At 48.7% G+C, this 24,614-nt stretch overlaps 1 protein-coding gene across 1 annotated transcript in view; it reads right to left on the minus strand.

Moving 5' to 3' along the window:
- LOC138671875 (FH2 domain-containing protein 1-like) overlaps nt 1-24,614 on the minus strand; it is a 157,188-nt gene that overhangs the window by 65,883 nt on the left and 66,691 nt on the right. Inside the window, exon 2 of the mRNA XM_069760006.1 lies at nt 9,600-10,572. Coding sequence (XP_069616107.1) covers nt 9,600-10,499 — 900 coding nt within the window. The 5' untranslated portion in view covers nt 10,500-10,572. The remainder of the gene's footprint in view (nt 1-9,599; nt 10,573-24,614) is intronic.

Here is a 24,614-nt window from a genome sequence, read left to right on the forward strand (position 1 = left end):
TCTGTCCTCCGATGTGCGATCACATCGGAGGATAGAGAAATTAAAAAGAGATCGCGTGTTTTTTTTTTTTTTTTTTTTTTTTTTTTGCGATCGCCGGTAAACTGTTAATTACCGGCGATCGCAAATGCGGGGTGGGTTAAAAACCCCCCGAATCATGTTCTCTGGGGTCTCTGCTACCCCCGGCAGCCGAGACCCCGGAGAAAATCAGCCTCTGGGGGGCGCTATTCACTTTTTCCACAGCGCCGTTAATTAAGTACCCTTAGCGGCCGCCGTTAAAAGGCGTATCGGCGGTCGCTAAGGGGTTAAGGGGAAGAGGAGAGGAAGGGGAGCCGGCAAAAGATACAGTGAAGGAGCGGGTAGAGAAGAAGGAGGAGAACCAGGAGAGAACAGAGTCCTTGAGCCCGATAGAGCGGAGCTTAGTGAGGAGGAGCTGGGAATTTACAGTGCTGAATGCAGCAGAGAGATCCAGGAGAATCTGCAGGGAGCAGGGACCATTAGATTTAGCCGTTAGTAGATCACTAGAGACTTTAGTGAGGCGGTTTACGTAGAGTTTAAGTAGCGGAAACCAGATTGTAAAGGATCAAGAAGAGAGTGATCTGAGAGATAACGGATTAGACAGGAGTGGACCAGGCGTTCCAGGAGTTTAGAGATAAAGGGAAGATTACAGACATGTCTATAGTTAGTGGCACAGTTGTTTTTTTAAGTAATGGATGTATGCTAGCATGTTTAATGAGGAGGAAAATATCACCCCGAGAGAGAAAAATATACAGTTATATGAAAAAGTTTGGGCCCCCCTATTAATCTTAAGCTTAATGTTTTATAAAAAATGTTTTTTTTTGCAACAGCTATTTCAGTTTCATATCTAATACCTGTTGGACACCGTAATGTTTCTGCCTTGAAATGAGGTTTATTGTACTAAGAGAAAATGTGCAATCTGCATTCAAACACAATTTGACATTGCATAAGTATGGGCACCCTTATTTTTTTTTTTTAAATACTCCTACCTACTTTTTACTGACTTACTAAAGCACTTCTTTTGGTTTTCTAACCTCACTGAGCTTTGAACTTCATAGCCAGGTGTATGCAATCATGAGAAAAGCTACTTAAAGTGGCCACTTGCAAGTTGTTCTCCTGTTTGAATCTCCTCTGAAGAGTGGCATCATGGGCTCCTCAAAACAACTGTCTAATGATCTGAAAAAAAAAAAGATTATTCAACATAGTTGTTCAGGGGAAGGATACAAAAAGCTGTCTCAGAGATTTAACCTGTCAATTTCCACTGTGAGGAACATAGTAAGGAAATGGAAGAACACAGGTACAGTTCTTGTTAAGGCCAGAAGTGGCAGGCCAAGAAAAACATCAGAAAGGCAGAGAAGAAGAATGGTGAGATCAGTCAAGGACAATCCTCAGACATCAACTTGCTGCAGATGGCGTCACTGTGCATCGGTCAACTATACAACGCACTTTGCACAAGGAGAAGCTGTATGGGAGAGTGATGTGAAAGAAGCCGTTTCTGCAAGCACGCCACAAACAGAGTCGGCTGAGGGATGCAAAAGCACATTTGGAGAAGCCAATTTCTTTTTGGAAGAAGGTCCTGTGGACTGATGAAACCAAGATTGAGTTGTTTGGTCATACAAAAAGGTGTTATGCATGGCGGCCAAGAAACGCAGCATTCCAAGAAAAACACTTGCTACCCACAGTAAAATTTGGTAGAGGTTCCATCATGCTTTGGGGCTGTGTGGCCAATGCCGGCACCGGGAATCTTGATAAAGTTGAGGGACGCATGGATTCCTCTCAGTATCAGCAGATTCTTGACAATAATGTTCATGAATCAGTGACAAAGTTGATGTTACGCAGGGGATGGATCTTTCAGCAAGACAATTATCCAAAACACCGCTCCAAATCTACTCAGGCATTCATACAGAGGAACAATTACACTGTTCTGGAATGGCCATCCCAGTCCCCAGACCTGAATATCATTGAACATCTGTGGGATCATTTGAAGAGGGCTGTCCATGCTCGGCGACCATCAAACTTAACTGAACTGGAATTGTTTTGTAAAGAGGAATGGTCAAAAATACCTTCATCCAGGAACTCATTAAAAGCTACAGGAAGCGACTAGAGGCTGTTATTTTTGCAAAAGGAGATCTACTAAATATTAATGTCACTTTTCTGGTGGGGTGCCCATACTCATGCACCTGTCAAATTTTGTTTGAATGCAGATTGCACATTTTCTCTTAGTACAATAAACCTCATTTCAAGGCAGAAACATTACTGTGTCCAACAGTTATTAGATATGTGAAACTGAAATAGCTGTTGCAAAAAAAACAATTTTTATAAAAACATTAAGCTTAAGTTAATAGGGGTGCCCAAACTTTTTCATATAACTGTATTTTAGTTAGTTAAGTGGTGACAGCCGTGGAAATGGACTAGAGGAGATGTGAGGGAATAGGGTCACTAGTGCAGGTAATATGGCAAGAAAATGTAAGTAGCCTGTCCTCTCCACAGTGCTGCACTGCCCTACAACTCCGCCTCTTATCTGTCTATCACCCTTCCAGTACTCTCAGTTCTCCAACTGATCTAAGACTTACATCCTCTATAATCTAAACATTGCACCTTCATCTCCAGGATTTCTCTTGTGCTAGTTTTGTGCGCCAGTTTTCTGGAATGCACTACTCCAGATGATCAAATATCTAGTCCCTACATTTTTAAGCATGCTCAAAAATATCTCTTTAGACAGTCAGATTATTGAAGTGAGGTGATCAAACTTCGAATGTTCCTCAGAATCTGGTGCCTCCTACTTGTCTGTCTCCTTATCTTCCATGAGCAAAATAGCACTTGGTGACTGAACCATGGATGTTTGATAATATGTTCAGTGACCACATCTGTGGGACCCTATGACTTGTTGACTTGCAAAATAGAGGAGTAAAAACTATGCAAATTGATTGAATATTCAAACAACGTGAGTTAATCTCATCACATCTTCCTCTTGACCTCTGGATGTTGGCTTGAAGGAGAACAGTTGTGAACTATATAATGGGGATATGCCTCTGTAACAGGAGATCCAGAGACTCTTTACAGAACCACAGCCAGGAAACACTCTACAAGACAGCTGCCAGAACAATATGGCTCCATCACGAGGGATACAGATTAGACATTCTACAGGATGCCAGCTTAGGAGACCATGGTCCCAGCTGAAAGAAAACAGATATGCTCCATTGGCCATCTCTGAACCCATGGATATCTTTGGGGTAGTCAGGATTTGGACCAACCGATCACTTAAGCCCCATGGATACGTTTGTGAAAACCAGCATTAGGACCCACTGGTCACCTGGCTCCATTGAGATGTTCGGAGAAGACAGGTTGTGACCATCGGGTCAACTTGCCTTGTTCTCAATGGGCTGTCATCTTCCTAAGCTTTTTGTTACCTCCTGTGCGTGTGTGCCACAGGTAGGGTAATCCAACCTGGAAACTCTGAAGTCACAGCAGTTCTTATCCATGAGAGTCAGCAGAAGGGGGAGACTCCGTAATTTGTGGGTGTTCGGTGGGATGATCCCTGGTCCAAGCAGTTTCGGCTAGCAGACTTGATCCGATGAACCCCTATTTCTCCACATCCTATTTCCTTATAGATTGCAGAGCAGCCGAACCCTCGCTCCTTTTGTATCTGGAGAACTACTGTGTGTGTCAGTGATGCTGTTATAGACTGCACAGGTCCCCAGTATTGTAACATCGATGATACAGGTGCTTCTCACAAAATTAGAATATCAAAAAGTTAATTTATTTCAGTTCTTCAATACAAAAAGTGAAACTCATCATATGGAGTCATTACAGAGTGATTTCAAGTGTTTATTTCTGTTAATGTTGATGATTATGGCTTATAGCCAATGAAAATCCAAAAGTCATCATCGCAATAAATTAGAATAATTCACAAAAAACACCTGCAAAGGCTTCCTAAGCGTGTAAAAATGTCCTTTAGTATGTTTCAGTAGCTCCGCAATCATGATGTCCAGAAGGCAGTCATTGACACACTCCACAAGGAAGGTAAGCCACAAGGGGATTTATCTATATCCCACTTCCCAGTTCCGGTTTGGAACTCGCAGCTCTCTGGCGCCCCCTTAGCGTTAGGTCAGACAAGGTACTGCACCTAGGATAATTAGTCTCCAGAAAGGCTGCCTTACTTTGTGCTGGCTAATGGGCACGCTGCAGCGAGGGAGATAACTACTCCCACTTAATTATCGACGCCATCCGTCGCTACAAAGTCTCCCAAGCGCACAGGACAAATCCGCTGCCACTAGCTCCGATTTCTTAATTAATCACGTATTCGGAGCCAACCCAAATTCGTAGCATAATTCACTTCAGAGGACATGACAGTATGTTAGAGAGCAAGGAGAAATGAAGCTAGTAATTTTATATATTTTACTCCAAAAAGGTAGGCAGTGTTTACAGAGGTATAAAAAGATATAAAAGTAGACAAGTATCGTATGTACAGTAAAGTTACAAATAAAATGGGATTAAAGGTGAGAAACCCTTACAGTTCATTATGTCATTTCATCTCATGGCAGACCATGTGCTGTGGCGGATGGGCATACATCCAGATGCATTACAGATCTGTCTTGCAGCTGGATCCAAGACAAAAGATTAGTGAAGACTGATGTCTCACCCACTTATCTCCATGCCCAAAACCAAGGCACTCCCCCTGTGGTGACCTCACTCAGAGGCTGAATACTCCCCTTTCTTAGAGTTATGACAAACCATTTCTATACATAACTCGCTGTATGAACCTCGTAGAAGAATGACACAATGTTCATGATGCTCACCACGTCAGGGGGGTTCTTTTAAACACAGCCTAGATATATGACCCCCTTATGGAGAAATCCATTCGTTGCATTTCGTTGGGTCTAGATCCTAGCGATTTCAGTGAATTATAGATCTCTCGGTGGACATTCGGAATATGTAACCCTTATATCTCGAACACTGATTGGTACCATTATACATAACTTTTCAAGAACAAGAGAGTCTCATGTGGTTTGAAAGTTGCTGTACCAGTTATAGCTGGTATCAGGCGGGAGGGGGGATGAGGGGTTTAGGGAGAAGACTGGCTTTCCCAGCACAAAGCCATAAAATTTCCTCAGTGGATGTTGCTAGCATGCTGGTCTCACATTACAGCTACAGTGGGGCAAAAAAGTATTTAGTCAGTCAGCAATAGTGCAAGTTCCACCACTTAAAAAGATGAGAGGCGTCTGTAATTTACATCATAGGTAGACCTCAACTAATGGGAGACAAACTGAGAAAAAAAAATCCAGAAAATCATTGTCTGTTTTTTTAACATTTTATTTGCATATTATGGTGGAAAATAAGTATTTGGTCAGAAACAAAATTTCATCTCAATACTTTGTAATATATCCTTTGTTGGCAATGACAGAGGTCAAACGTTTTCTGTAAGTCTTCACAAGGTTGCCACACACTGTTGTTGGTATGTTGGCCCATTCCTCCATGCAGATCTCCTCTAGCGCAGTGATGTTTTTGGCTTTTCGCTTGGCAACACGGACTTTCAACTCCCTCCAAAGGTTTTCTATAGGGTTGAGATCTGGAGACTGGCTAGGCCACTCCAGGACCTTGAAATGCTTCTTACGAAGCCACTCCTTCGTTGCCCTGGCGGTGTGCTTTGGATCATTGTCATGTTGAAAGACCCAGCCATGTTTCATCTTCAATGCCCTTGCTGATGGAAGGAGGTTTGCACTCAAAATCTCTCGATACATGGCCCCATTCATTCTTTCATGTACCCGGATCAGTCGTCCTGGCCCCTTTGCAGAGAAACAGCCCCAAAGCATGATGTTTCCACCACCATGCTTTACAGTAGGTATGGTGTTTGATGGATGCAACTCAGTATTCTTTTTCCTCCAAACACGACAAGTTGCGTTTCTACCAAACAGTTCCAGTTTGGTTTCATCAGACCATAGGACATTCTCCCAAAACTCCTCTGGATCATCCAAATGCTCTCTAGCAAACTTCAGACGGGCCCGGACATGTACTGGCTTAAGCCGTGGGACACGTCTGGCACTGCAGGATCTGAGTCCATGGTGGCGTAGTGTGTTACTTATGGTAGGCCTTGTTACATTGGTCCCAGCTCTCTGCAGTTCATTCACTAGGTCCCCCCGTGTGGTTCTGGGATTTTTGCTCACCGTTCTTGTGATCATTCTGACCCCACGGGGTGGGATTTTGCGTGGAGCCCCAGATCGAGGGAGATTATCAGTGGTCTTGTATGTCTTCCATTTTCTAATTATTGCTCCCACTGTTGATTTCTTCACTCCAAGCTGGTTGGCTATTGCAGATTCAGTCTTCCCAGCCTGGTGCAGGGCTACAATTTTGTTTCTGATGTCCTTTGACAGCTCTTTGGTCTTCACCATAGTGGAGTTTGGAGTCAGACTGTTTGAGGGTGTGCACAGGTGTCTTTTTATACTGATAACAAGTTTAAACAGGTGCCATTACTACAGGTAATGAGTGGAGGAAAGAGGAGACTCTTAAAGAAGAAGTTACAGGTCTGTGAGAGCCAGAAATCTTGATTGTTTGTTTCTGACCAAATACTTATTTTCCACCATAATATGCAAATAAAATGTTAAAAAAACAGACAATGATTTTCTGGATTTTTTTTTCTCAGTTTGTCTCCCATAGTTGAGGTCTACCTATGATGTAAATTACAGATGCCTCTCATCTTTTTAAGTGGTGGAACTTGCACTATTGCTGACTGACTAAATACTTTTTTGCCCCACTGTATATAGCAGGGGGGAGGGAGGAAGAGTGGCTTAGAATTCCAGCTTTTTGCTGGCAGGCAGAGGAAACTGCAGCTGAGAGCTCTGTATGTGTAATTAAAGTAATCAGAACTTCTTCCTATTTCCTGACAACGACCAATAGACACCAGAAGCGTCTTACCTGGGCCAAGAAAAACAAGAACTGGACTGTTGTCAGTGGTCCAAGGTGTCATTTTCAGATGAAAGTAAACTTTACATTTCATTTGGAAATCAAGGTCCCAGCGTCAGGAGGAAGAGTGGAGAGGCCACAATCTAAACTACTGGAGGTCTAGTGTGAAGTATCCACAGTAATTCCACCAGTGATGGTTTGGGGAGCCATGTCATCTGCTGGTGTAGGTGTACTGTGTTTTATTAAGACCAAGCCTATTGGAGTTGGAAATTATTTTCTCTAGCAGGACTTGGCACCTGTCCTCACTGCCAAAAGTACCAATACCTGGTTTACAAACAGTATCACTGGGCTTTATTGGCAGCAAACTCACCTGATCTTAACCCCATAGAGAATCTATGTGTATTGTCAAAAGGAAGAGGAGAGACACCAGACCCCACAATGCAGATGAGCTGAAGGCTGCTATCAAAGCAACCTGGGCTTCCATAACCCCTCAGCAGCGCCACAGGCTGATCGCCTCCATGCCACGCCGCTTTGATGCAGTAATTGATGCAAAAGGAGCCCCGACCAAGTATTGAGTGCGTTTATTGAACATACACTTCAGCAGGCCGACATTTCGGATTTTACAATCATTTTTCAAGCTGGTGTTATAAAGTATTCTAATTTACTGAGATAATGAGTTTTGGGTTTTCATTGGCTGTAAGCCATAATCATCAACATTAACAGAAATAAACATGTGAAATAGATCACTGTGCGTGATGACTATATAATATGTGAGTTTCACTTTTTGCCATTATGAACTGAAATAAATTAATTTTCTCATGATATTCTAATTCTGTGAGAAGCACCTGAATATACTGAGATAGATATATAGAGACTCTGAAGTCACTCTTCTGTTATGAATTCTTTCATTGTGGACGTGACATTGATGGGTCAGCGTCTTATGAATGGAGGAGTCCGGGACTAAGGGACATTAATATTGCAATTTTCGCTGACCTCAGCTGTCAGTGAAGTTTTGTTAAAAAATAAGTTTAATTACTCATGAAATATTGATCAGCCTTTGCCAAGTTGTCAATCTCTGAAATATACCTTTGTAGATTGTAAGTTTGCGAGCAGGGTCCTCACCCCTAATGTCACTGTTTAAATTGTCTTAACTTGTACTGAATTTATTGTCTGTACATGTCCCCGCTTAATTGTAAAGTGCTGCGGAATATGTTGGTGCTATATAAATAAAAAATTATTATTACCCATCACCTCACCTGTTCTCATAAGTTCCATGCTGAGAGTGCTGTTTAACTGGCTTCGTTCATGCTCTTTTACAAGCTGCTTTGAACTGCAGCTCTAGCAAGAATCCATATTTTTCCATATTTACAAAAAAGAGGCTACGCAGCACACCAGTAAGGGGTGCACGAATAGGAGACCACTCCAAAGATACAAGAAAAAATTAAAATTCGGCATACCCAAGTCAGATGCAAGAAAAAAAATGGTTTAGCTTGGGTACATCCACTTGACGTTTTCTACTGACACAGCAATATATGTAATGTTTATTATCTGTTTTTCTTTAACATTGTAACACTTGGGTGTGACGAACTTTAATTTTTTCAAGAATCCATATTTAATCACTGTATACAAAAACTCTGAAAGGTGGAGGGAAATTTTAGACGGTGCGAGGGATGCCTGTAAATAGTGTTCGAGAACGGGTTCTTGCTAAAGCAGCAATTCAAAGCAGCTTTAAAAAGCATCAACTAGGCAGCTATGACAGCAGGGCAGCATGGTGCTGGAGAAAACGGAGCAAAATGAGGTAATGGAGCATGTTACAAAGACAACTTTGCAAAAGCTGATAATTAACAAAAATAAGTTTAATTTCTCTTTAACTCTTAGCCAATTTCCATGGTATTGTCACCTGTCAAAACGGCACCTTATTCGTAGTGTGTGATTGATTACTGGGTGGGAGCTTTGTCCTCTTCTCTAAAAACAGAGTCCTTCTGATATGGACTTAGGCTGGGTTCACATAGCGTTAATGGCGTCCGTTAGACGCATTACGTTACACCGCGGCATAACACGGTGCAACGCAGTCCCTCAATGCCGCCATTAACTCCTATGTCGGACGCATCGCTAGCGCACTCCCACAATGGGCATGCGCTAGTGATGTGCCGTCATTGAGTGACGGACCCGGAGACGCGGACTGCAGCGTTTCCGGGTCCGTCACTGCTAGCGCAGATAGAGCTAGCAGATGCTCTATCTGCGCTAGCGCGATGGAGAATGTCGGCACTTGCGTCAGCAGACTGTTCACGTATGTGTTGAACGGGCTGCTGTTTGACGCAATGTGAACCCGGCCTTATTCTTTCTATACCAATTTATAAAGCAAAAAAATATTTTTATATGGCAGTTTTGTGGTGGATTATGGCATTGGTAGCTGGCTACGGGCAGGACACTGAGGTTGGGAGGGGGGGGGCCGGGGCCAAACTCTTGCTCTTCTTTCCTACTTTATTAAACAATCTTTAACGTTCAATTTGGCAAAACTTTTCTACAATCCATCTGAACTTAAAGCTTCACTCACAAAGATGAATGAAGGTCTAGTAGATGAGTCAGGTAGGACCAGATGGCGACTCAGTCACAATGGAAGACGTTCAGCTCAGTGAGGTCTATATGATCAATACTAAATAACAGAAGAATTCGTCTCCTACCTCCTTTCTGTCGCGCTCGGTGACACCTTGATGGGATCGGGACTTGAAGCTCCTGGTTCCTCGCAGTTTACGTGGTTCCTCCCTTTGTCCGAAAAGTTCCTCCATGTGAACCACATCTATCTGCAGGCTGGTCCCCTGAGGGCCACAAGTCCAGAGGTTCCGACCTCCCAGGACTCGTTCAGCGGGCAAAGCATCCCAGTTAAAGTTGCGTAATTTTGGTCTACGCTGATCTACATGTGGGTGCGGAGCAGCTGGAAAAGATGTTCCATAAGATGGCGGTGGTGGGGGCGGAGCAGCAGGAAGAGACATTCCATAAGATGGCGGTGGTGGAGGCGGAGCAGCAGGAAGAGACATTCCATAAGATGGCGGTGGTGGAGGCGGAGCAACAGGAAGAAACATTCCATAAGATGGTGGTGGTGGAGGTGGGGTAGATGGAAGAGATGTTCCAAAAGATGGTGGTGCAGGTGGAGCAACAGGAAGAGATATTCCATCGGATGGCGGTGGTGGGGGTGGAGCAATGGGAAGAGATATTCCATAAAGTGGTGGTGGGGCAACAGGAAGAGCCATTCCATAAAATGTTGGTGGTGGGAGTGGAGCATCGGGAAGAGATGTTACATAAGAGGGTGGTGGTGGTGGAGGCAGAGCAGCATGAAGGGAATTTCCATAACACGGCGGCAGTGGGGGCGTAGCATTGTAAAGGGACATTCCATAACATGGCAGAGGTGGCGGTGACGGCAGGGCAAATCTTCCTGGTGGAGGAGGTGGTAGAGGTAAAGAAACTTCTGACTGAACTGGGAGGCTTTTGGCTGGTAGGGTTGGTGGGCATGGAGGTAAAGGTGGGGATGCCGAGGTCCTTGAAGTTACCATGGAGACATCCTTTGCATCATCCATCTGCTCCATAGTAAGAGTCTGAATCTGCAGTTGTCAGTGGTGGTGGCTGCTCAGGACATTCTCAAGTGAAAACCTCCAGTCTCTGATAAAAAAAAAAAAACAAAACAACAAAATGTCACCAGAAGAAGCCGAAGCTCAATATACAGAATAGTGAGAAAACATGATAACGGCGAAACATGAGTATGTGCACTGAACTACAGCTCCAGCAATGTCTAAAACTAGAAAAATCTGCCGGGGAACGGCCGTCCTGGCTCCGTATGGACTAGGACTAGCGATGAGTGAGCATGCTCGAATAAGACGTCATCCAAGCACGCTCGTGTCCTAATCAAGTATTTTCATTGTGTTCTAAAATGATACTCGAGTGCCCATCGCTGCATGTCTCGCCGCTGTTCGACATCCACAACATACTGTATGCAGGAAATGTCTATTTGTTAGGCACCAGACATGCAGGCGAGGGGACACGAGTATGGTCGGATTACACCTTATTAGTGATGAGCGAGTATACTCGTTGCTCGGGTGGTCTTCGAGTATTTTTTAGTGCTCGGAGATTTACTTTTTGTTGACACAGCTGCATGAATTACAGCTGCTAGCCAGCCTGAATACCTGTGGGGGTTGCCTGATTGCTAGGGAATCCCCACATGTAATTAAGCTGTCTAGCAGCCGTGAATCATGCAGCTGCGGCAAGGAAAACTAAATCTCCGAGCAGTCACAAATACTCAGAGACCACCCAAGCGTGCTCCAGAAAACCCGAGCAACGAGTACACTCGCTCATCACTACACATCGGTAATGCTTGTTACTCGCCCGAGCATCGCTGTACTTGCTGAGCATTTCCGGAATTATTTGGTAGGAGCTAGGGTCCACACTCTGCATATTTAGCGCTCTTTAGAGAGCCAATGAACATGCAAGGATTGTCTGCCATGCACTGTAATGCCGCAGCCATGTTGGTTGTGGCATTGCAGTGATTGACGCTGCGCGGCCAGCCATCAGATCCATTTCAGACCTGGCGCCGCCCTGCTGGTCACAGTCAGGTCCGGAATCACCAGTGTAGGGAGAGGTGCTGCTGAGATAGGGATAGAATTATAACTGTATTAGTGTGGGTTTACCATTTTAGAATACACAAATCCAGCTAAACCAACAGTCCTTCTAATGACTAATTATGGGGTATATAGATATCAGTGCTCGGTAGGCAGGTAGTGCATGTAGGTATATAATAATAATAATAATAATTTTTATTTATATAGCGCCAACATATTCTGCAGCACTTTACAATTAAAGTATATACCGAATATACTCGAGTATAAGCCGAGATTTTCAGCCCACTTTTTTGGTCTGAAAGTCCCCCTCTCGGCTTATACTCGAGTCATACCCAGGGGTCAGCAGGTGAGGGGGAGCGGGGGCTGTCTAATTATACTCACCTGCTCCTGGCGCGGTCCCTGCAGGCCCCTGACTTCCCGGCGCCGGCAGCTTCCTCCTGTACAGAGCGGTCACATGGTACCGCTCATTACAGTAATGAATATGCGGCTCCACCTCCCATAGAGGTGGAGCTGCATATTCATTACTGTAATGAGCGGTAACGGTGACCGCTCACTACAGAAAGAAGCTGCAGCGCCGGGGAAGCAGGGACTGCACAGTGGCGCTCAGGTCAGAGGGCGTGGTGATGAGGTTAGTGCGCGCCCTCAGCCTGAACGCCAGTGCTGAAGATGGAGCGGCGCCGGAACGAGGAGCACGTGAATATTGAAAGTGCCGGGGGCCTGAGCGCCGGAGAGGTGAGTAATGTATGTGATTTTTTTTTTATCACAGCAAATGGAGCAAGTGTCTGTATGGAGCATCTATGGGGCCATAACGTTTGTGCAGCACTATATGGGGCAAATATCTTTATGGAGCATTTTATGGGGCCATAATCAGCATTTGTGCAGCATTATATTGGGCAAATGTGTCTATGGAGCTTCTTATGGGGCCATTATTAACCTTTTTGCAGGATTATATGGGGCATATTTTGATATGGAGCATCTTATGGGGCCATAATGAACTTTATGGAGCATTATATAGGGCTCCTGATTCAATATGGATATTCAAAAACACTTAACCTACTGATGTCTCAATTTTACTTTTATTGGTATCTATTTTTACATTTGACATTTACCGGTAGCTGCTGCATTTTCCACCCTAGGCTTATACTCGAGTTATTACGTTTTCCCAGTTTTTTGTGGCAAAATTAGGGGGAGTCGGCTTATACTTGGGTCAGCTTATACTCGAGTATTTACGGTAGGTATCAGTAGCAGGCAGGCAGTGTATGTGGCATACTTCATTGCATACATCAAGAGGGTCCATTCCATCACTGTCTGATACATATATCAAGAAGGTTTGCACTCACCCAGCCCGGTAAAACAATGACATCTTTATTGGGACATGTGCCAAATGGACAAGGAGATTATGTTGACCACAGGATGACAGCTGTTTCATGCACACGGCGCTTCCACAGATCATCGGGATCTGTGGAAGCGCCATGTGTGCGAAACAGCTGTCATCTTGTGGTCAACATGATCTCCTTGTCCATTGGGCACATGTCCCAAGACTTCATTGTTTTACTAGGCTGGGTGAGTGCAAACCTTTTTTTCTTTTTTTTTCTTGATTTCATGCACTTTTTTTTGGTTATGCACCCTGAACGCCCGTATGTGGAGTAGATGGTATAGGTACTGGCATAGCAGCATTAAGACACGCTGATAGATGATCGCGTAAGGCAGCAGTGCGGGTATTTCTTTTTTTCACTGGATATATTATCCCCAGGTATCAGTGGCCAGGAATAATTTTTTTGCATCTTAATCCTGATTATTTTATTCCAAATCAATCCAGAGCCCCCTTTTTTTTTCCTCTGTCTTATATTTCTTGACTCCATTTTGCTGCCCAAAAAATATTTAGCTACTGGGCAGATAGGCTGGTACGCTTCCCAGTGTGAACTATCAGGCAGGAAGAACCAGTGTGGTGGCCGCAGACAGAAGGCGGACAACCGTTACTCGTAACACCAACACAACGGAAGTTGCCAGTCCAACTGTTAGGTCTTCCAGAGTCTGGCTGTTTTTTAAAGCCTCTGCCGATAACCCTAAACAGGCCATTTGCACCACTTGCCATGCCCGCATCAGCAGGGGTAGCAAAACTATCAGCCTGATCACCACCAGCATGATCAGGCACATGGCAGCAAAGCATCCGACTTGGTGGGCCGAACCCCAGGGTCCAGGAACACTGTCTGCATGTGTCTCTAGTGCTACTTCCATGGTTGTGCATGGAAGCCAATCCCCTGTCCATGGTACCTGTCGTTGCACACACTCAACTAGCACCATCATCAAGCCCATCCACGTCCTTGTCCCAGCGCAGCCTTCAGTTATATACCCCAGTCATTGGAACACATTTGTAAATACGCTGCCAACGCCCCACAGGCTACAGTACTAAATTCACACATTTCTCGTCTGCTTACGCTCGAAATGTTGCCTTTTAGGCTCATGGGGATGGAAACTTTCCACAACCTGATGGCGGTGGCAGTCCCAAGGTACTCAGACCCCAGCCACCACTATTTCTCCCGATGCGCCGTCCCGGCATTACACAAGCACGTGTCCCACAACGTTAGCCGTGCCCTCAACAATGCTGTTACTGGGAAAGTCCACCCAACCACGGACACATGGACAAGTGCTTGTGGGCAGGGACAGTACATCTAGCTGATGGCACACTGAGTTAACATAGTGGAAGCCGGCGCCAAGGATTGCGGGCCCTACGTCAATCAGAGTTGCCCCCACAGCCTACAGCTCCTGCACCTCATCCTCCTCCTCTTCAGCCTCCATCTCCAAAATTACCATATCAGGCACAAGCTGGAAGCACTGCCTCAGCCTAGTGGCAACACGCTTTGCTGAAGCTAATATGCTTAGGTAATAAACCGCACAATGCTGAAGAGTTGTGGATAGCTCTGAAAAAGGCAGATCTGTGACTGACACCGCTGAACTACAGGCAGGCATGATCATGTGTAACAATTCCCGGAACCTGGTGGCGGCTCTGAGGCCAGACGAGGTCACACACGTTTCATGTCTGGCCCATGTGCTTAACCTTGTTGTTCAACGGTTTCTCAAAAGCTACCTGCAGCTGCCGGATCTGCTTGTGAAAGTACACTGGCTGTGTGCCTATTTTAGAAGGTCAGCCACAGCTTCCACCACCCTTGCCGTGCTATAGCAGCGTTTGCAGCTTCCGGCTCACCAACTGGTGTGTGATGTCCCCACGCGTTGGAAGACTGCAGAGACCCGTGTGTCGTAAACTGCCTTCCCCCCTTCCCACTGATCCTGTAATGAAACGCAGACAAGCCTGGATGGGTTGAAAAGGTCGGTCACAGTTTATTAATTTGATAAGCAGAGAAGGGTAATTACAAGTCATAACGGACTCATCGCTGAAGGCCCCGTCAGTGACCGCCAGGCGAGCAAGCCGATGAGCGGTTACAAACCTTTACCCCCTCTACACTACCGCTGTGACATACTAAGAATTATTATTATTATTTATTTTATTTTTTTTATGTTTTACCAATCGTAGTGCAGTACATTCATGAGGAGGGAGGTGGGACAACCGCTTCCATTGTCAGCCGGGGAGAAAGAGGGAAGGCACTGACCCCGGCACCTGAATTTAACCCCCGAGGGTGTGGCTGGGCGCTCCTTCCTCTTTCTTCCCGTTGGTCAGTTGGGCATCCCAATTATGGCGTCACCTGGGGAGTAGTGGGAGGGGGGAATTGGGCACTGCATAGAGTTTACTTCTAGCTTTAAACCTATGTGCTCCGCAGTCAGAGGAACATTCCTTAATCAGTACTGTGCCTGCCACTCTACACTGCGTAAGTTGGAAAGGATTTGTGAGCAGAAGAGGGCAGTGGTTGACTACCAGCTTCAACAAGGCAATCGGTATTCAGTTCAGACTCCACACATAAGTCCTCAGTAGTGGACATGGATGTCAGATATATGTACCATCCTACAAAACTTTGAGGAGTCCACCAAGATGGTGAGCGGCGATGATGCCATAATTAGCATCACCATCCCGCTTCTCTGTATTCTGGAAAGCTCTCTGCACACAATGAATGAGGATGCATTTCAGGTGGAGCACGATGAGATGGAGCAAGGAACCATACAGGGTGATTACACAGCCTCATCTCATTCCAACGTGGATTGGTTGACTATGAGGAGGAGGAGGAAGAATAGGAGCTACTTTCCTGGGCCATTGATGGTACTACAAGCACAACTGTCATACCGTCTGCTCAGTGTGGATGGCCTGAGGACAGGGAGGAGGAGGACGAGGACAGCATGGTCAGTCGTCCTGTTGGTGAGGACACAAAAGTCTTGCCTGTTAGTCTGGCACGCATGGCTGACTTTATGTTGCCCTGCTTTTCTTGTGACCCTCGTATTCTCAAAGTTTTTGGTGATAGTTATTACTGGTTGGTGACACTTCTAGACCCATGCTACAAGGAGATCTTGCAATCTCTTCTTCCAGAGGCAGACAGATCTACTAAAATGGTGCAGTACCAGAAGGCCATTGTTGTAATGAAAACCTTGTTGGCAGACATCACAGTTCGTTGGACAACCAAGGAGTACAGGTGAGAGAGAGACACGACTCCAATCCAGCAGAGACAGGGAAACACTGGCAAAGTTTTGGGACAGTTTTCTCAGACCCTCCCATCGGCCAGGCCCTGAGGAATGGGGTACTCTCACAAGGAGTGCAAAGTTTTGGAAGATGCTGAGGGAGTACCTTGATGACCGTAGCAACGTCCTCCGTGATTCTTCTGTGCCTTATAATTATTGGGTATCCAAGCTAGACATGTGGCATGAACTGGCTCTCTCTATGCCTTGGAGGTCCTGGCCTACCCTGCTGCTAGCGTTTTGTCAGAGCGGGTTTTTAGTGCCGCTGGTGGAATTATAACCGATAAGCGCATCCGCCTGTCAGCTGAAAATGCTGACAGGCCGACTCTTATAAAAATGAACAAGGGCTGGATTGGGCCCTACTTCTGTACACCACCGAATGATAGCAGCGTAACAAACTCAAATCCAGTGTCTTATGGAAGGTGTATTCCCATGCACCTCTTCACACCCACACATGGGTATACACTTCCTGATTTTGGCTATTTGGTGTTATTTTCTTCCTTCTCATCAGCCACCACCACTAGATCACCATGGTGACCGTGATCCATGATGCAACAGCCAACTTATTGTGTAAAAGGGTCTTTTGATGCCCATAAAAAAAAAATAAAAATGTTTACACATTATGTTGATGTGTACCCCCCAGGGCGAAAAGTTTAGTGTATGGGCATTACAAGTATAGGAGAACCGCTCCTTTAAATTGGGAAAATAATTTTTAGGAGGCTATCCTCCACATTTATTCTAAGGGGGATTGGGGTTCGTACAAACTTGGGGCAGGCCTTGCATTCACTTCATGGGCAAACTATATGGGAGTACCAAATGACTAATAATGTCAACTTGGTTTTCCTGTGGCCATCCAGTACGTGTGTTCAAAGGCTTATTGGGGTGCGTGGAACTTTGGGGCAGGGCAGGCCTTGCATTCAATGCATAAGCGAACAATATGGGAGTACCAAGTTAATACTCGGAACTTTGGTTGCATGTGGTCATCCATGACATCTGTTGAATACGTTGTTGGGTGCGTGAAACTTTTGAGCAGCTCTGCCACTCACTGCATACGCAATAACAGTATAAAGGACACAGTGTTTAAAGGGAATCTGTCACCTCATTTTGGCCCTATAAACTTTGACCACCGCGCTGGGCCTCTCTGACCTTTCCTGGCACCTGCGCACTGCAGTACTTTGCTCTGCTCTCAACAGGACAGAAAGTACGCCTGCGCCGCGACAGGAAGCAAGGATGAGGACGTCATCGTAAGAAGATGAGAGGTGCCGGACCCGCGACGCCCATCGGACCCGAACCAAACCGTCCCTGGGTGAGTATAATGTAACCTCTTTTTCTCCTCTTTCAGGATACATCGGGGGCTTCTCTACAGCATTACAGAATGCATTACACAATGCTGGAGATAAGCCCCTGATGCCGGTGGCCACAGTTTATAGGCCAAAAACGGGGTGACAGATTCCCTTTAATAATGGGAACAACAAAGCATAGGCGGCTGATGGCTCTCTAAGGCTATGTGCACACGCTGCGGATTTTGCTGTGGATCCGCAGCGGATTTGGCCGCTGCGGATCCGCAGCAGTTTTCCCAAAGTTTACAGTACAATGTAAACCTATGGGAAAAAAAAAAAAACGCTGTGCACATGCTGCGGAAAAAGCCGCGCGGAAACGCTGCGGATTATTTTCCGCAGCATGTCAATTGTTTGTGCGGATTCCGCAGTGGGTTTCAACCAGCACCAATAGGAAAGTGCTGGTGAAAACCCGCAGAAGAATCCGCAGAAGAAACTGCAAGAAAATCCACAGTGAAAACTGCCGTCGCCATGTGTCGGCCAGACGTACACTGCGAAAAAAAAATGAACAACGGGGGCAGCAGATGCAGTTTTACAACGCATCCGCTGCCCCATTGTAAGGTCTGGGGAGGAGGGGGTGGAGTTCCGGCCGCGCATGCGCGGTCAGAAATGGCGGACACGACGCACAAAAAGAGTTACATGCAACGTTTTTGTGCCGACGGTCCGCCAAAACCCGACGCATCCGTTGCACGACGGATGCAACGTGTGGCTATATGTCGCTAATGCAAGTCTATGGAAAAAAAAAAAACGCATCCTGCGGGCAACTTTGCAGGATGCTTTTTTTCTCCAAAACGACGCATTGCGACGTATGTCACACAACGCAAGTGTGAAAGAAGCCTTAGGCTACTTTCACACATCAGGTTTTCAGTGTCAGGCTAAATCCGGCGAATGTTGGAAAAACTGGATCCGGCGCAGATTGCGAAAAACTGATGCGACGGATCCGGCTAGCATATCTAGATTATTGGATAAAAAAAAAAAAAAAAATTTGGAGCATGCTCAGTTTAAAAAAAATGGATCAGGTAGCCGGATCCGGCACCTTCCAGCTCCCATAGGCTTCCATTCTAGCAAACAGCCGGAAGAGCCGTATCCGGCGCTTCAGGCTTTTTCGCCGATGACAAAAAACGTTGCCATGGACGTTTTTTAAGAAACCGGAAGCGGCAGATTTTTCGGATCCGGCGAAAACCGGACGAAACACAATGTCATCTGGTGCAATCCGGCACTAATACAAGTCTATGGGGCAAAAAAAAAACAGATCCGGCGGCAACATTCACCTGATCCGTTTTTTTTTAAATTAGCTGATTTAGCCTGACGGCGAAAACCTGATGTGTGAAAGTTGCCTTACAATGACATTTCCCATTGAATGCATTCGTAGTGTGTGAAAGCAATGTTACAGATGAAAAACGCATCAAAAACGCTGCGTGTGAACATAGCCCAAGTGGGGGAGGAACATTTTTTATTTGGGTTATTTATTTTGCCTTCTATTCCCATGAGGTCCCTGTGTCATTTGAGCAGTGTTTCCATCATTTTCTGATGTTTTTAGACCTTAAAAGGACCCCCGGGGGGATCGCGGTAAAAATACTCGGGTCTCCCATAGACTTATATTGGGCTCATTGTTCTGGCCGAGTACCCGAGTATTCCAATCTGCTCGACCCGAGCAACGAGCATTTTAGTGCTCGTCCATCACTAATGAGCAGTAACACAGGACTGTAGCCCCCCGCTGCCCCGGGTCCACGTGTGTATGAGGAGTAACAGGACTGTAGCCCCCCGCTGCCCCGGGTCCACGTGTGTATGAGGAGTAACAGGACTGTAGCCCCCCGCTGCCCCGGGTCCACGTGTGTATGAGGAGTAACAGGACTGTAGCCCCCCGCTGCCCCGGGTCCACGTGTGTATGAGGAGTAATACAGGACTGTAGCCCCCCGCTGCCCCGGGTCCACGTGTGTATGAGGAGTAACAGGACTGTAGCCCCCGCTGTCCCGGGTCCACGTGTGTATGAGGAGTAACAGGACTGTAGCCCCCCGCTGCCCCGGGTCCACGTGTGTATGAGGAGTAATACAGGACTGAAGCCCCCCGCTGCCCCGGGTCCACATGTGTATGAGGAGTAATACAGGACTGTAGCCCCCCGCTGCCCCGGGTCCACATGTGTATGAGGAGTAATACAGGACTGAAGCCCCCCGCTGCCCCGGGTCCACGTGTGTATGAGGAGTAATACAGGACTGTAGCCCCCCGCTGCCCCGGGTCCACATGTGTATGAGGAGTAATACAGGACTGAAGCCCCCCGCTGCCCCGGGTCCACATGTGTATGAGGAGTAATACAGGACTGTAGCCCCCCGCTGCCCCGGGTCCACATGTGTATGAGGAGTAATACAGGACTGAAGCCCCCCGCTGCCCCGGGTCCACATGTGTATGAGGAGTAATACAGGACTGAAGCCCCCCGCTGCCCCGGGTCCACGTGTGTATGAGGAGTAATACAGGACTGAAGCCCCCCGCTGCCCCGGGTCCACATGTGTATGAGGAGTAATACAGGACTGTAGCCCCCCGCTGCCCCGGGTCCACATGTGTATGAGGAGTAATACAGGACTGAAGCCCCCCGCTGCCCCGGGTCCACATGTGTATGAGGAGTAATACAGGACTGAAGCCCCCCGCTGCCCCGGGTCCACGTGTGTATGAGGAGTAATACAGGACTGAAGCCCCCCGCTGCCCCGGGTCCACGTGTGTATGAGGAGTAATACAGGACTGTAGCCCCCGCTGCCCCGGGTCCACGTGTGTATGAGGAGTAATACAGGACTGAAGCCCTCCGCTGCCCCGGGTCCACGTGTGTATGAGGAGTAATACAGGACTGTAGCCCCCCGCTGCCCCGGGTCCACATGTGTATGAGGAGTAATACAGGACTGTAGCCCCCCGCTGCCCCGGGTCCACGTGTGTATGAGGAGTAATACAGGACTGAAGCCCCCCGCTGCCCCGGGTCCACATGTGTATGAGGAGTAATACAGGACTGTAGCCCCCCGCTGCCCCGGGTCCACATGTGTATGAGGAGTAATACAGGACTGAAGCCCCCCGCTGCCCCGGGTCCACATGTGTATGAGGAGTAATACAGGACTGAAGCCCCCCGCTGCCCCGGGTCCACGTGTGTATGAGGAGTAATACAGGACTGAAGCCCCCCGCTGCCCCGGGTCCACGTGTGTATGAGGAGTAATACAGGACTGAAGCCCCCCGCTGCCCCGGGTCCACATGTGTATGAGGAGTAATACAGGACTGAAGCCCCCCGCTGCCCCGGGTCCACATGTGTATGAGGAGTAATACAGGACTGAAGCCCCCCGCTGCCCCGGGTCCACGTGTGTATGAGGAGTAATACAGGACTGAAGCCCCCCGCTGCCCCGGGTCCACGTGTGTATGAGGAGTAATACAGGACTGTAGCCCCCCGCTGCCCCGGGTCCACGTGTGTATGAGGAGTAATACAGGACTGAAGCCCCCCGCTGCCCCGGGTCCACGTGTGTATGAGGAGTAATACAGGACTGAAGCCCCCCGCTGCCCCGGGTCCACGTGTGTATGAGGAGTAATACAGGACTGAAGCCCCCCGCTGCCCCGGGTCCACGTGTGTATGAGGAGTAATACAGGACTGAAGCCCCCCGCTGCCCCGGGTCCACATGTGTATGAGGAGTAATACAGGACTGAAGCCCCCCGCTGCCCCGGGTCCACGTGTGTATGAGGAGTAATACAGGACTGAAGCCCCCCGCTGCCCCGGGTCCACATGTGTATGAGGAGTAATACAGGACTGAAGCCCCCCGCTGCCCCGGGTCCACGTGTGTATGAGGAGTAATACAGGACTGAAGCCCCCCGCTGCCCCGGGTCCACATGTGTATGAGGAGTAATACAGGACTGAAGCCCCCCGCTGCCCCGGGTCCACATGTGTATGAGGAGTAATACAGGACTGAAGCCCCCCGCTGCCCCGGGTCCACGTGTGTATGAGGAGTAATACAGGACTGAAGCCCCCCGCTGCCCCGGGTCCACGTGTGTATGAGGAGTAATACAGGACTGTAGCCCCCCGCTGCCCCGGGTCCACGTGTGTATGAGGAGTAATACAGGACTGTAGCCCCCCGCTGCCCCGGGTCCACGTGTGTATGAGGAGTAATACAGGACTGAAGCCCCCCGCTGCCCCGGGTCCACATGTGTATGAGGAGTAATACAGGACTGAAGCCCCCCGCTGCCCCGGGTCCACATGTGTATGAGGAGTAATACAGGACTGAAGCCCCCCGCTGCCCCGGGTCCACGTGTGTATGAGGAGTAATACAGGACTGAAGCCCCCCGCTGCCCCGGGTCCACGTGTGTATGAGGAGTAATACAGGACTGAAGCCCCCGCTGCCCCGGGTCCACGTGTGTATGAGGAGTAATACAGGACTGTAGCCCCCCGCTGCCCCGGGTCCACGTGTGTATGAGGAGTAATACAGGACTGCAGCCCCCCGCTGCCCCGGGTCCACGTGTGTATGAGGAGTAATACAGGACTGAAGCCCCCCGCTGCCCCGGGTCCACGTGTGTATGAGGAGTAATACAGGACTGCAGCCCCCCGCTGCCCCGGGTCCACGTGTGTATGAGGAGTAATACAGGACTGCAGCCCCCCGCTGCCCCGGGTCCACGTGTGTATGAGGAGTAATACAGGACTGAAGCCCCCCGCTGCCCCGGGTCCACGTGTGTATGAGGAGTAATACAGGACTGTAGCCCCCCGCTGCCCCGGGTCCACGTGTGTATGAGGAGTAATACAGGACTGTAGCCCCCCGCTGCCCCGGGTCCACGTGTGTATGAGGAGTAATACAGGACTGTAGCCCCCCGCTGCCCCGGGTCCACATGTGTATGAGGAGTAATACAGGACTGTAGCCCCCCGCTGCCCCGGGTCCACGTGTGTATGAGGAGTAATACAGGACTGTAGCCCCCCGCTGCCCCGGGTCCACGTGTGTATGAGGAGTAATACAGGACTGCAGCCCCCCGCTGCCCCGGGTCCACGTGTGTATGAGGAGTAATACAGGACTGTAGCCCCCCGCTGCCCCGGGTCCACGTGTGTATGAGGAGTAATACAGGACTGCAGCCCCCCGCTGCCCCGGGTCCACGTGTGTATGAGGAGTAATACAGGACTGTAGCCCCCCGCTGCCCCGGGTCCACGTGTGTATGAGGAGTAATACAGGACTGCAGCCCCCCGCTGCCCCGGGTCCACGTGTGTATGAGGAGTAATACAGGACTGTAGCCCCCCGCTGCCCCGGGTCCACGTGTGTATGAGGAGTAATACAGGACTGCAGCCCCCCGCTGCCCCGGGTCCACGTGTGTATGAGGAGTAATACAGGACTGAAGCCCCCCGCTGTCCCGGGTCCACGTGTGTATGAGGAGTAATACAGGACTGTAGCCCCCCGCTGCCCCGGGTCCACGTGTGTATGAGGAGTAATACAGGACTGCAGCCCCCCGCTGCCCCGGGTCCACGTGTGTATGAGGAGTAATACAGGACTGAAGCCCCCCGCTGCCCCGGGTCCACGTGTGTATGAGGACACCATGAGGTCACTATGTGATGGCGGTCGCTCTCATCCTGGTGGCGGCCCACACCCTGTCCAGTCTTGTCCCCCAGTGGCGGTGGGATACTCGTGTGATACGGCCAGTGATGGAGTCGGGCACGTGGCCGTCTGACCTGGAATTAGTGGGGGGCGCTACGTCACCGTCAGTCTCCCGATGCATCACCTGGACCCTGCGGCTACTCCGCCCCAACCCCAAAGATGAGGTGCAGCCCCAAGACAATGGACAGTAAACGTGGCCCCTGCATTACCCACCTTCTCAGGGGCCTGGAGCCCTCTCCTCACTATGGCCTCCAGTGTCCAAACTGACCCTCCAATAACAGGAAATCCCAAGGTCCAGTCTCCGGCCAGCCCTGACCTGGAGCCATTAACCCTATCACTCCTGGCCCATGTTCTGCCTCCAGGGACTAATGACTTGTTGTTTCTACACCTGGTCCAACGTCATCTCCTGTGAGGCTCTGTGCACATGATGCGGATCCGCAGCTGTTTCCCATGAGTTTACATTGCAATGTAAACCTATGGGAAACAAAAAACGCCGTGCCCATGCTGCAGAAAAAACGCGCGGAAACCCAACGGTTTAGGCCATGTTCACACAGTGCGTTTTTTACCGCGGAACCACGGCGGTTTTGCCGCTGCGGTTCCGCAGCTGTTTTCCATGCAGGGTACAGTACACTGTACCCTATGGAAAACAGGACACACTGTGCACATGGTCCGGAAATTGTAAAAAAAAAGCCGCGCTGAATAGCTCCCGGAAAAAAGAAGGAGCATGTCAATTCTTCTTCCTGAACCGCAGCGGTTCTGCACCCATAGACCTCCATTGTGAGGTCAAAATCGCAGTAAAACCCGCAGATCAAAAATATATCTGCGGGTTTTACTGCGATTTGATGTGCAGAACCGCTGCAGCAGGAAGTGCGGGGGAGCGGGCGGAAGTGCGTGGGCGGAGTGTGGCTGCCCCCCCGTGCTCCGATCCTGCCCCCCGTGCTCCGATGCCCCCCCCAGTGCTCCGATGCCCCCCCCAGTGCTCCGATGCCCCCCCCCCGTGCTCCGATGCCCCCCCCCCCCAGTGCTCCGATGCCCCCCCCGTGCCCTAATCTCCCCCCCTTATACTTACCCGGCGTCCCGGTGTCCGTCCGGCCGTCTTCTCCCTGGGCGCCGCCATCTTGCAAAATGGCGGGCGCATGCGCAGTGCGCCCGCCGAATCTGCCGGCCGGCAGATTCGCTCCAAAGTGCATTTTGATCACTGAGATATAACCTATCTCAGTGATCAAAATAAAAAAATAGTAAATGACACCCCCCCCACTTTGTCACCCCCATAGGTAGGGACAATAAAAAAATTAAGAATTTTTTTTTTTTTTTTTTCACTAAGGTTAGAATAGGGGTAGGGGTAGGGTTAGGGGTAGGGTTAGGGGTAGGGTTAGGGGTAGGGTTAGGGTTAGGGGTAGGGTTAGGGTTAGGGTTAGGGGTAGGGTTAGGGGTAGGGTTAGGGGTAGGGGTAGGGGTAGGGTTAGGGGTAGGGTTAGGGGTAGGGTTAGGGGTAGGGTTAGAGGTAGGGGTAGGGTTAGGGTATTTTCAGCCATTTTAGC

Source organism: Ranitomeya imitator, chromosome 3 (genome assembly GCF_032444005.1).
Source record: "Ranitomeya imitator isolate aRanImi1 chromosome 3, aRanImi1.pri, whole genome shotgun sequence".
NCBI lineage: Eukaryota > Metazoa > Chordata > Amphibia > Anura > Dendrobatidae > Ranitomeya > Ranitomeya imitator.